At 33.9% G+C, this 13313-nt stretch overlaps 2 protein-coding genes across 2 annotated transcripts in view; both read right to left on the reverse strand.

Moving 5' to 3' along the window:
- Positions 1-2035, reverse strand: part of LOC139698264 (hemicentin-2-like) — a 47399-nt gene extending 45364 nt beyond the window's left edge. Inside the window, exon 1 of the mRNA XM_071597138.1 lies at positions 1921-2035. Coding sequence (XP_071453239.1) covers positions 1921-2035 — 115 coding nt within the window. The remainder of the gene's footprint in view (positions 1-1920) is intronic.
- LOC139698265 (lachesin-like) lies at positions 1982-12653 on the reverse strand. The gene is made up of 6 exons (XM_071597140.1): positions 12473-12653; positions 11094-11275; positions 9718-9874; positions 5343-5473; positions 2421-2516; positions 1982-2055 (listed from the first exon to the last, which is right to left on the reverse strand). Exons 1-5 carry the CDS (start codon positions 12651-12653, stop codon positions 2430-2432), a joined length of 738 nt encoding a protein of 245 aa, XP_071453241.1. The 3' UTR covers positions 1982-2055; positions 2421-2429.
- Between the last annotated feature and the right edge of the window lie 660 nt (positions 12654-13313).

Below are 13313 nucleotides of genomic sequence, written 5' to 3' on the forward strand. Positions count from 1 at the left end.
ATTTGAATGTGAATTGAACTCTGTACCCTGCCGACCACATGCTCATGTGATGAAATAATAGAAACTATTGGCCATTTAACATCAGGGTACATAAGGCATTGAAAGACAAAATAAGGTAGTTTAGCGAATAGAGCACTGAGCTACTGATGGGAAGGCCCAGGTTCGATACATGGGGACACATCAGGGAACCTTCAGCTTATCCCAGGCTGTGTGATTTTTCAGGCACCAACCTTTCCTGGGAAACCACTGATAGTACAGGGAAAGGATCTGGCACTCATGCTGTGATATCTGAATTTCTCATGCTGTTGAGCTTAGTACTCTGTGAGGTCTACCCTCACCTATCAAACCAACAGTTGGGTTCACAACTGTGGTTTTTGAAGGCAATAAAATACCTGTTAGAATCACATAATTATATGAATTTTCAAGCATCAAAAATAAAAATTTTATGATGCCATTAGGGAATAAATGCCATTTGTGTGAGGTAATATTAGAGAATGTCTATACTGAGGGATATATATGGCAATATCAGACTTTCTGATTGATAATGTGGGCCACAATACTTGAACAATAATTAAACAAAGTTTGAAAAATTGGAATGATTTCTTACAATTGGGTGGAATATTTGCAAGAGATGGTAGGGTGGATGAAGAGATAAAAAGTGTATGAATGCCAGCAGAAAAGTTGTTGCTAGTACATGGAATATATAAAAAAATGGATGATTAACTAAGGTAGTGACAATGGAAGTGCTTCAAAATGCAGCCCAACACACATTTTTGCATGCAATATAACAAGATAAGCATACATTTCAAATTAATATATCAGAGGCATGGAGTGCTTGCTGAGTGTCTATATTACAAATAGGATAGATAATGTGAGGGATGAGTGAATCTTGTAAGAATATAAATTGGCTGCAAAGATAGCAAACATGGAAGAAGGCTTTATGAAGGCAAGAGGAGGGAATAGAGAGATAAATAAATATGCGATAAATGAGTGAATGGTTTGAGAGGAAGGAGTAGACTTAGAAAGTCATGGGTGAATGTGGTAAAAGAACCTCTATTAAGACAAGGGCCATGTAAGTCTCAGGAAAAGAAGAGAATCAAGAAACAGAATGTGGCAGTGAAGTACCCGAGTTTCAGGCAGTATGGGGCGTAAGTTTCCCAAAATAACTTACAAATTGACTTTTTTAACTATGCATAGTTCAAAAGAGAAGAACACAAAGGACATGTGCATTTATAATTTTGAAATAACATATCTCAAGAATTATGCCCATGAGTAAAATGTATCTAATTTATATTTGTAATAAGGTCAAGCTGCTCATACATAACTTTCAATATAGTGAAAAATTAAAGTTTACGTGAAATACCACAGAAAAATATTTTGAGCGGCATCTATAATCAATGAGTTCATCAGAAAGATATGAAAACCAACCCCTTTAAAAGCTAAAATGCTCATTTTTAAAATGATGAAAATTAATTTTAAGAAAAGAGCGGCTAGTGTAGAATAAAAAAATTTATACTTGAGATAAAACTGAAGTAATGACTGGGAAACGGCCATAAAAATAGTCTGCAAGGTAGTAATTGTAACATCTAAGTGAAATCTCAGACATGAAAAATCATCCTCAAAATAGGATAAACGGTGATTAAAATGGAATTCTTGGCACTTGCTAAAGCAAACATGAAGCAGTTTAAAAGGAGATAGCTTTCCATTACCATTATTCAACTAGTCTGCTTATATCAATAATTTACATCTAAAATATCATTATTCATATATATCACACAATCTACTCACGGTAAATAAGTTTAAAGCTACCAGCTGAATCATTTCAATAGTTGTTATAATGAAATTATACCAAAATGACTGACTTATTTGCATTCAAGGGCAATATAATATACTTATCTATGTTCAACTACAATTACTAACCACGAATACCATCATGATGATGATACCATTTCAATTCATATTCAGAATCACTTATTACTGTGCAATTCAACAAAACTGATTTCTTCTCTGGTATCTCCAGTTTAGGATGATGCATTCCAGTGATTAAAGGTGGCGCTGTGGAAGAAAATAAATATTCAAGATGAGTTCTTAGGTCAATTTTTAAAAAGTCTGCTCTCCTTAGTGCTCCCTGTCTTCCTGCTCTGCCTACATTTATTTGCTTTTTTAGCATATACTCAAACAGTAGCTACATTTTCTAATTTACCATTTTTGGGAAGTCTGCAGCTCAAAGTTTTATTTGTTCAAATAAAATGAAGACAGGTAACAGTACATACCAAATGGAAAAAGCATGCACTGAAGGCATCATATTTACTTGGTACTGACAATAAATTAAGCAAATAACTTTTCAAGCATTTTGTTAAACAATTTGTCATTGGCAGTCCGCTCAAATAGTCAAAAACAATAGAGACAACAAAACTTACTAAATCCAGTCAGCTGTAACTCCATTTCATGGTCCACTTTACCAAAAGCATTTTCTTGAGAGCAAATATAAATTCCCTCATCTGAAATTCCAGCATCTATGGCAATCATAAGAAATTTCTCAAAATTAATTCATAATCACACCTGTCAAGACAGATGAATCAAATAAAGTTATTTTACATAATAATAACAGATATTAAAAGATAGTGAAGCGTTTAAATACAACATCTCATCTAACAAGAATAATAAATCCTCAAAACAAAAATAACAAAAATTAATGCATAACAAAAAATAACCACCATAAAGAATTTTACCTCAAGACCTCAGAAACTAAAGTTCAAGAATATCAACACTAGTCTACTGTTTGGTCTGCTATGTAAGATGAAATATGACCGAATACACTGACTTTTCACAATACTTATGCGTGAGTCAATCAAATTATTTCCTCTGCATGCACAACTGGGGGTAGTTCATTGACCAATGGGTAAGTACAGGATATATTCTCAAGTCCTATCCTATCAAGTAGAGTAAGGGATATATCCTCCAAGTTTCACTGAAAACTGTCTACCACTGACTAGGATCTCCCTTGTCAGTATGATAAGAATATCATTTCCTCTATGACTTATCTTTACCAGGGAAGTAAAAACAGTACAGCACAATTGGTTAATTGTAATTCTGATGATAGTGTAAAACCTTCACTCAATAAAATCCAGAGAACTCGAAAAATGGTGATGCTCATGGCAAGGAGGTTTGCTATTGAGATATCAATGCAGGTTGTGTGCACACGGGGGTATAGTTAAAAAAAAATTAATGCACACAGATAAAAATACACCAGAATTATAATTGTACAACCTGAAAATTTCATAATAATAATGAAGCTTATAAAGCTATTAAGTTATTATTGTTCTTCAACACATAAAATAAGCAAAATGAGTTGAACAACTTTGCCATCATATTTGATTCACTCAATCAGAAATGGAGCCAAGTATCAAAGAATGACCACAACATATGTATATTAATACTATCTCATGTTTTTTACTTCTTTGCAAAACATATCATACAATCACTAATGCATGGTTATACAGGTGCACAAACAGTGTGCACAGATAAATGGCTCTTGCATTAACAAACCATTCTGATACGTTTAAATACTAAATCTCCTAGTTGAGAGATATTAATTTGATCATAGAGTTGCTGTTTAACACTGACTAGCCACTTCTGTTTGAGGCTAAAATTTACGATACATTACAAGTATGAAATTAAAAATTGAAGGCCTCACAATGGAAAATCTTGTTTAAAAATAAGAAGAATTAATTGACGAAATGAGTAAAAAGAGGTAATAAATGGGATGAAAAGCCTCAAACGTATGTTAATAAATTTTAGAGTCTTGGCGTCAATACGTTACATTCTAAAACCATTCCAAGATGTAGTGTACAACCATTAGTCAATGATGCACTGTATTTTTGATACCAAATGGTCATGGTAATGCAGTCACCAAAACCTTACATTGATCCCAAAAAACGGTTATTATGTACATAATTAGTTGTACAATGAGGGACTATATAGTATGAAAATCCTACAAAATCATAAAAATATGTTTACAATAAATCATTTTTAATAGTTTCCTATGATATCCTTAAACTGATGACCTGAAATACCCACGAAGATGGCATCTGAACCATGACACTTGACTATCCTCCAGTTTTCCTTGGCATTGGCATGGTATGACAACATAAATAGGGTCAGTGATGAAGGGATCAGAAGTAAAAGTTCTTTAAGGTCTTTGCCATTCCACATGCAAGAATCTTCTGTTTGGAATATCACTTTTTTTTATTTTATCCTGATAGGCAACAATTTTTGACAAGATGACAGCAAGTTTCCTCATCGGATTGTCTTTTTGGCATTATTTTGTCCTTTTCAAATGGCATTTAAAATTTAAGTTTCAGTTAACTATGGATCTGCTGATGATTTTTAATGAAGCTAGCCATGTATTACCCTTGACAAATAATTTACCAATCGCTACTCCCGAGAGAATGCAATAGAAAAGAAAATATGAACATTTTTAAAGCATTTTGCTTCAATGAATTTCACCTTACAGTCAAAGACAAAAAACTAACCTAAGCTTGAATTGACTTCAAATTTGTAAATGATTTTATACAAATATGACGAGAGCTCCTTTCAGCAGAAACCACTTTATATGACCTTCCCGTGAATATCCCATCACTCTCCAAAACATTTACATAACTAATTATGATTTGATGTGTGTCACAATGACCATTTAACTTCCATGCTGAGTTATTACCTTGGAAAAGGGGTTTGATATGAAAATCACACATTGGCTACAACAAATTATATCTAATAGTATGCTAAATACTTATGTATTATATATTGACAAAATTAATGCATTTAGAAATCTAAAATATTGTCTATTAAATAATGGGCTTATAAATATAGTTTTGTATGAACAAATTCTTTCTCCTGAACAGGAAGTTTGTGAAAAATGTGAATCTTAAAGAAGCAAATAAATTTTAATGGTTGAAATGCAGTACAAGCAGTGTAAATGCTCAGTACTTTATGATTTGCTGGTTGTATGACTTCAGTTTTCCTCCACCCAATCTAATGAGGTGCCGTTGATATCCAACTGGTGGTTTTTATGAAAACTTTAATGATAACTCCCATTGTGTTGCTACAGTGAAATAATGTAATCAGAATATCTGGATATTAGGATTTACATCAGGATGAGCTCTTAAATAAAAAAATGAAAAATATGTAGTCTTAAAATCTTATTTGGATTTCTAGTATTATAAAATTGCCATCAATTAAGGATGATTTTTTAACATCATTATTCAATTGAAACATTGAAATATTAATTTTCACTGACCAATAATATGTAAGGTTCCAGAGTCAAGGACTTCATGTCTCACCAAGTCTAATGGAACACCATTCTCCCGTTTCCAGGATGTTCGAACAGCCATCTCAGGAAAATGACCAATGTCAGTCTCATTTTCAGCAGAGCAATTAAACCATCCTTCTTCCCCTAAATTAAGGCTGGTATCTAAAAAAATGGACAAAAGTTGTCATTCATCTGAAAATGGCACAAAGCAATAAAGTCAATACCACATTATTTCACACATTATAGTGTCATTAAAATCATAAATTATTAATGTTACCAATTGGAACACAATATTTTCTTACCATCAATGAATAAGCACAAGCAATTTAGAATCTTCCAAAGATATATTTTCAAACCCCCCATTAGCATTATTGGAATTTAGATTGTCAGCAATTTTCAACATTTTTATCATGTCCCATAAAATCTCCTATTTTTTTCAAAGCATGTGGGCAGGAACCTCGTATTTACATGATTTCATTTTCCATTTTCCTACTATTTCCATCACTAAGTGCTGGATTTAAAAAAATACCACATTTTAAAGCAGTTACTCATGTATATCAGCCTTCAATAAAACATTTTTTGACTTAGTTAAGCTTATGTACACATAAAAAAAGATGAGAAAGAGCAGTAATGTGAACAGTTTAAATGGCGAATTTCAATACGGCGTGGCAGTAAAGAGCCACTAGCAACAAAAATTTTTAAATTCCCATATTCATTATTCTGCATTTGCACTGCCTCCACGCAAAATATTACAGTAAAGAGCTCCTGAATACTAAAAAGTATTGAGATTTACTTTATTGCATCAAAACTGCAGAGAATAAAAAATTATTTTATTTCCTTAAAAAAATGTTGGGGTTGAACAACTGTTTGCCTTAGTCAAACGGCAAGGTACCTCAGATTCAGAGTCAAGGGGTTTTACTGTATACATGTATACTACTTTTTTCCCACAGAAAACTGATTTGAATGCAAATTTGTTGAGTACGTCCTATATCCTGTAATTTTTTTATAGGTAATCTACCAGTCAAGGTAGGTTTTGGGGAAACAATCCAAATAAATATCTTGTCTCTCATAACAAAACACAACCCAACATCCTACTCTAAAATAAGCCCCTCTTCATCTCAGTATAGTTCCTTCCTCCCTTCATTCCGTCCAACATCCCTATCCTATTCCTGCCCACTCCTCATTTGTCTAACATTCTCCCCTCTATTATGAGGGTAAATACAGTACCTCTATCACAGTCAATACATTGCCAATCATTATGTTTATTTGCATCCACTTTTCCTGTCTCCTTAGACTTTCTCCCAGCAATTCCTTCTCTTCCTCCACCATATTTAGCACCTCCTCATTTGTTTTCCATTCTGTCCACTTCACCTTCTCCATCCTTCTTCACACACACATTTCCAAAGCCTCCAATCTACGCCCACCACCCTGCTTCAATGACCATGTTTCCGCACTGTACATAACTGTGCTCCATATCAAAGTTTTAATGACCCTTTTCTTAGCATCCTTACTGAACATCCCTGTCCCTCTTCCTTGTGAAAGCTTCTTTGTCTAATGCAATTCTTCTCCATACGTCCCTACTACTTTAACCATTTTGGTCCGAAACACTTCGAAGATACATAAACTGTTCCACCTGCTCTAGTTTCTGCCCACCTATTTTAACATTAAACTCAGCAATGCAACAATTTCAGAGTATAAAAATCGTTCACCTTGGGACCAGGATTTGTACCCGGATCCCTTGATGCTCGCCAAGTGCTTAAGTCAGTAAAGCTATTGAGGTGTCCTCTTACACTCAGAAATTTTGGAGGCTTTAAAGGAACAAGATGTTACCATGAAATACTGTGCATACAATGCCACAGGCATTCATTGTTAGGTGCAATGCACCACGGTACACGAGGTTGAAGCAAACGTCAAATACAATTGCGTTTTACCTTTGACAAATTCCAAGAAACTGCAGGAGATGCCACGATAGTAACTTTTAATGGAGTCATCTGCTAAGTGTGCATTACAATGCAATGATTTCAGAGGGTAAAAATCATTCCCCTTGAATGATTCATTGTTCTGCAGTCATCACATGATGTAGCCTTTATCTTTTTTGGAATAGGAACTAACAATGATCACACAAAGTCTTGTGGCCAGATTCCTTTCTCATAGATGCTACAAATCAGTCCTATTAGTCTCTTCCTACCACATTTTCCTAAACCTTTTAGTAGTTCTGCAGGAATGTTGTCTACCCCCATGGCCTTATTTTATTTCATCTCCCTAACTGCCCATTCTATCTTACCTTATTGTTGAGTATGCCTAGACCTAAGCTACCTTCATCTACATCATATTCTCTTTCAAGGTCTAAGCTTGCTGGCCTAAGTTCTTTACCATACAGTTCTTCTATATATTCCTTCCATCTCTCTTGGATCTTTCATGGTTCAACTAATATTTCACCTAACTTATCTCTAACTGTTAAAGCAGATCTTTCCTTCTTACATCCTGATGGTGATTTAACCTTCTTGTATAGCACACCAATTTCACTCTTCCTCTACAAACTTTCCATATCCTCGCACTGCATCTACTACCATACTTATTTTTCTCTATTTGTTACCTGCCTAAATTAATTATTTAACTACGAGGGTCATCCGGAAAGTAGTACCCGTTCGTGCCGCATGAAGTGCTGATGACGCGAGTAGCCGCTGGACGAGGTCAGATAGCTTCAGTGGCTTGTCTGCCTTCTCTGAGCCAAGTTGCGTGACGCTAGCATTGCCTGTGTTGTTTCTGTGATTGTTTACAATGTTTAAAAAAATTGAGAACGCCGCCAGTTGTGAAGTGAGGGCAGTGATTAAATTCCTCAATGCAAGAAACGTTCGCCCATGTGATATTCATCGCCAATTAAAGGAGGTGTATGGAGACAATGTAATGGACGAGTCGTCTGTTCGGCGGTGGTGTCGCAACTTCAACATGGGGAGGGGGAACACACACGACGATGAGCGTTCGGGGAGACCGTCTGTCATTACAGACCAACTGGTGAGCTCAGTTGACGAATTCGTGAGGAACGATCGGCGCGTCACAATTGATGACATCTGTGAGCATTTTCCCAATGTTTCTCGAACAATTGTTCATGAAATTGTTAAACACCATCTGCATTATGCAAAAATTTGTGCAAGATGGGTCCCTCGCGTATCTCAATGAGCTGGCGGCGAAGGACTATGCAGCAGGAATACAGAAACTTGTCACACGTTATGACAAATGCCTTAATTTGCTTGGAGATTATGTTGAGAAGTAGTTTAAAGTATCCTCTTTCAAATAAAATTTTTTATGTTTGTTAATATTTACTTTTGTGTCTTTATTTCACGAACGGGTACTACTTTCCGGATGACCCTCGTATTTGTACTTCCTTTTACCTAACTCTGTATTTACATTCTTCCACTTCCTTTCCTCATTTGTCTTTGTAATCATCTCATCCATGATCCATGGCTTCCTTGTCCTTTTCCTATAAACAGTTCCTTTAGTTTCTTTTGCAGCTTTCAATATCCATTTTTTGATATATTCCTGTTTATCCTTGATAGTACTCAGCTCCTTTCCTTCACTCATGATTTTATCAACAGTCTGCTGATACTCCTTCCTTATCAATCTGAACAATGACCAAGTTCATCGGTTCTGCTTTTACTTCTACTAGAAATATTCTATCAGATGCTTGCTCTATGGTGACAATGCTTTCTCCTACCTTTTTAGTCAATACTATCGTAATGTCATTATCATGTCTCACATGCTGAAAATAATTTTTATAGATCAGCAGACCTGTGATCTATTATTCATGAAAAGTGATGACTTGCCTCCACAACCTAAGAAAAATAGTGGCAAATTAGTTCTGATTCAATGCTTTAAGAATATACACCAGGCCAGGTTGAAGAAAAGAAATTAATCACTATTAACTTATGTATGCAGGGATAATTTATCCCTATATTTCATAGGCTATAAAGCCAATGCATTAAATCGAAAGTAGTTGGCGGTTCAGGGCGAACTTTTTCAAAACATGACTGGCAAGAGATAATGTCTGATGAAAAGCCTGGTTCATCTTACTATAATATCAGGAAATCATACACTATACATTGCAATAATAATTATTTAAACATAATTTTTAGAGCTCTGTTAATTGTTTTTTGGTAAAGAAGAAAAAACTGAATGCTAAAGCAAAGACAAATTCAGGTAAACGGTAGAACTACTAGCTGAGGTGCATAAATTTACCAATAATACCTCCTCTGCAATAGCACTTAAATATAAAACTTGGTCAATCATATACAATGTGTTAGACAATAATTAGGCAGTATCATCTGCACCGCTAACATTTTGTTCCTGAATGCCAAGTCAAAAACATTAGGTCAGTACCTCTATTGTATCCATATGAATGTGCTCACCATAGGGTATTAGTCTTGGCTTTGGAGGAGTGCCCAAACGAACTTCGAATTTGGTACTATCTTTTGTGCCTCTTATTCCAATAGCCTCACATGCATAAATACCTTCATCTTCTTTCCTTAATCTTTGCACTTTCAGACTCAATCCAATAGTAGATATCTGACAATAAAAAATCAAAAGGAAAATTAGGGTATCAATGAAAAGATGACTTTTCAAATACTAATGCCATTAATACCACTAATTCATTTTTATTATCACAATTGACTAGCAATTACTTAAGATAATGAATTAATATACATTTAATTAATTCTTCAGATTGAAAGACTAATGCTGATTTATTTTGAGTTAATTATGGTCCTTGATCAACACAATGGATATGTTCTGAACAATGCATACACTGCAATTTCATTCCATAGCATCCATCATTTTGAAGCAATAAATGTTTCCAGACTTTTATAATGAAATCATGAAGTATATTACTAGGAGCAAGAGAAGCACAACCAACACATACTAACCATGCTCTCTTTCATCATCAATGGAGGATTGGATATTCATTGATATTTTTGACTAACCTTTTATACAACCCTATATCCACTTTATGTATGCAGTTCAAGTTTATATATATCAAGCAATAGTTGAATCCCATAGTTAACATACATTTACATATTTATTCTTCATAGCACTTTATGAATAATGTGACATGTGTATGTTAATCACTAATAAGCCTTATCATGTAAGATCTACTTTAATTCTAGGGCCACATTGCAATGATAGGACAGAACACAGTGATTAGATAAGGGAAAGCAAAAGCAGAAGTGAATGCTATAAGAAATTACAGTTCTCTCGTACAATTCTAGACCACAAGAGTAGGGAATATAATTTATGAAAAATCAATTTATAATGGGCTTTGCCAGATTGATTGAACGTCTGAACACCTTGCCAGTGGTCCTCATGGTGTCATGAAAAAACCTAGATCAGTATAGCTAATGATGAATATGGATTAGCAGAAATGACCCAAGCCACAAGGTCCTTGTTGATGAAATTAAACATAGTTTATTGCTGCAGTGGTGATGAATGTATTCCTGCTTATTACAATGCTTCTAACAAACAAGTTCATAATGCTACCTTTCTTTTTCACCATTTTTTCTGGTATTTTTATAAAAAAACATACAATTGTCACTAAATGGTGCATTTTTCATTTGCCTTTTACCAAAACTGTTTCTGTCGATTTGATGTATCTACCAAATTAGTAAGAAATAACTATTTGTCATTACAGTGCAATTCATATGTCATATGTTAGGTATCTGACTTATCTCACTGCAATTACTATGCATCTTTTGACAAACTGTCAAAAATTAGTATAAATAGAAATATTTACCTGATGTTTTTCACTGTTTTCAAGTGGATTACCATTATAAAACCACACAATAGTCACATTTGGTTTGCCAATTACAGAGCAAGACATGACAGCATCTTCTCCTTCCTTTAGAGCCATATAAGGACTTGTAACAGGTTTCACAACAGGAGGGTCAAAATAAATTCCTTTCACTTCTTTATGAGCTGAAAGTAAAAAATATTGCATTACTAAACAAATATTGTTTTTCCTTTAATCGATATGCAATGTGTTTTTTAATTGTCCAGGGAATCCCTGAATTATTCAAATATTTCAAAATTCCTTATGTGTGCCTATGTTTGAGTGTAGCTGTGTGTTTCATGATGAAAATGGTTGCTATATCTATAGCTCACTATCCACTCAAAAGAAAAACCTTTAATATTGAATATGAAATTAGGTTTGCAAGCACTTCATATAAAAAGGAATAATTCTTTTGCCCTTGCATAAAACCCAATGGGAAATTAATGAATGCAAGTTTGTATCTAATTTTTTCATAACATAATATGCCTATGTATTTATATCCCAAGGACCAACAATTCTGATTTGTAAAATGAGACTCCATTAGAAAGGGCTTTTACTTTGGTTTGGATATCTTTTATTCTTTACTACAGTTTTAGATTTTCATCGGTTCATACTTGGTTAAACTCTACCAAATGCAAAAAAAAAACAAATGCTTCACATGCGATTTATACTTAAATTAATGCTTTATTCCTACATGGCAATTCAACGGCAAAATTTCATTTAATTCAAGCATAGGGTAGGTGCCATCAGGCCCTTCCAATGAAAAATCATTTTGAAACTCAAGAGGAATACCTGTTTTAGAGGAGATTATACCTTGCTTTATTTCTGAGTTTTCCCATGCTATTCCCCTTCTTTTGAGAGAAAAGAATTTCATGTTCAATAGTACATATAGATATATAGGTACCTATAGATTGTCCACCGCATTGCAATTTATTTATATTAGACTATCATTTCAATACTTATGCCTTATATATTGCATTCTCAATGCGACAAGTTCCATGTTAGTACTTGGCTGGCCACAACGAACAATCAAGTATTAATTTTATTATATTATAAAAAATTAATTAGAAAATAATGCATTATTCTACTTCTTAGTTAGAACATCAAATATGTACTTAGCATATTACTCAATGCTCACTTTTGAAGGAATTAAAATTAAATGAAACTTAATATATGAACTTCCATAGCCATTTAAAATTATTACACAGCAACCAGTACCACATGTATTGTGTTCTACTGAGTGAAACCAAAATCTAATTAAAACCTTATATTGCAAATTAATGCTTAATAAATGTTGATACGCTGATAATTAATGAGTAATTGATAATAACTTGTCTTGTTACCTTTTCCTGCTTCATTTACTGCCACACAAACATATCTTCCAGACCATTGTTTATCCACTTCTGGAATTGTAATTACATTAACAAATTTACTTGTTGACTTTGAAAACTGGTCCATAGTAACACCATCAAACTCCCAAGAAATATTTGCTAAAGTCTTCCCCAGGTTTTTGCACTCAATCATGATATCTTCTCCTTCAGTAAAATAAAATTCACCCTCTGGAGAAGTCACTAATTCGGGCTGCGAAACTATTTGAAGTTCAATTTCCTTGGTTGTTGTGCCAGCTGTAAATGGAAGTTTTCATGCATAAACATATGTTGGTATTCACTGTAGTAACTGAAACATTTAATAAACACTGGTAATTATCTCCATCCTGCAGCCAGATATTGTTAAGCTAAGTAGATTTTTATCACAATAAAAATGGTAAGAATATACTAACCCAAGTTTGTAGCACTGCATATGAAAACTCCAGAGTCACTGTTTTTCACAGATGATATTAGAAGGGAATTATTTTTCAGCTGTTGAAATTTATGATTTTCTGGTGAGTTTGTTAGTTCCACTGAAAGAAAAAGTAATCACATAAGTACCCAGAGATATACTGAGATTAGGGTGGCAACTCGATTGATGATTTCCAATTCATCATTATCCATGGCTTTTTAAAGTCCAAAATCACCATTTTCTACGCCTTTTATAGATCACTATCTGCTACTGATTGGTTTTGTTCAATACTTTTGTTCTTAGCATGATTATTTGCATTTTAAATTCTATAAATTCATAAGTTAATTAAATCACATCCCAATGATTCATCATAATTCTAATAAATGGTTTGAACTTAAAGAAATC

Source organism: Hetaerina americana, unplaced genomic scaffold, assembly GCF_022747635.1.
Source record: "Hetaerina americana unplaced genomic scaffold, ioHetAmer1.1.p SCAF_80, whole genome shotgun sequence".
NCBI classification, from domain to species: Eukaryota; Metazoa; Arthropoda; class Insecta; order Odonata; family Calopterygidae; genus Hetaerina; species Hetaerina americana.

Coding starts and splice junctions, on each gene's coding strand:
- LOC139698265 (XM_071597140.1), bottom strand. CDS start 12,653: ATGATTGAGTGCAAAAACCTGGGGAAGACTTTAGCAAATATTTCTTGG. Junction 11,276..12,472: donor AGTAAATGAAGCAGGAAAAG/GTAACAAGACAA, acceptor TTTTACTTTCAG/CTCATAAAGAAGTGAAAGGA. Junction 2,517..5,342: donor ATGGTGTTCCATTAGACTTG/GTGAGACATGAA, acceptor TGATTGCCATAG/ATGCTGGAATTTCAGATGAG.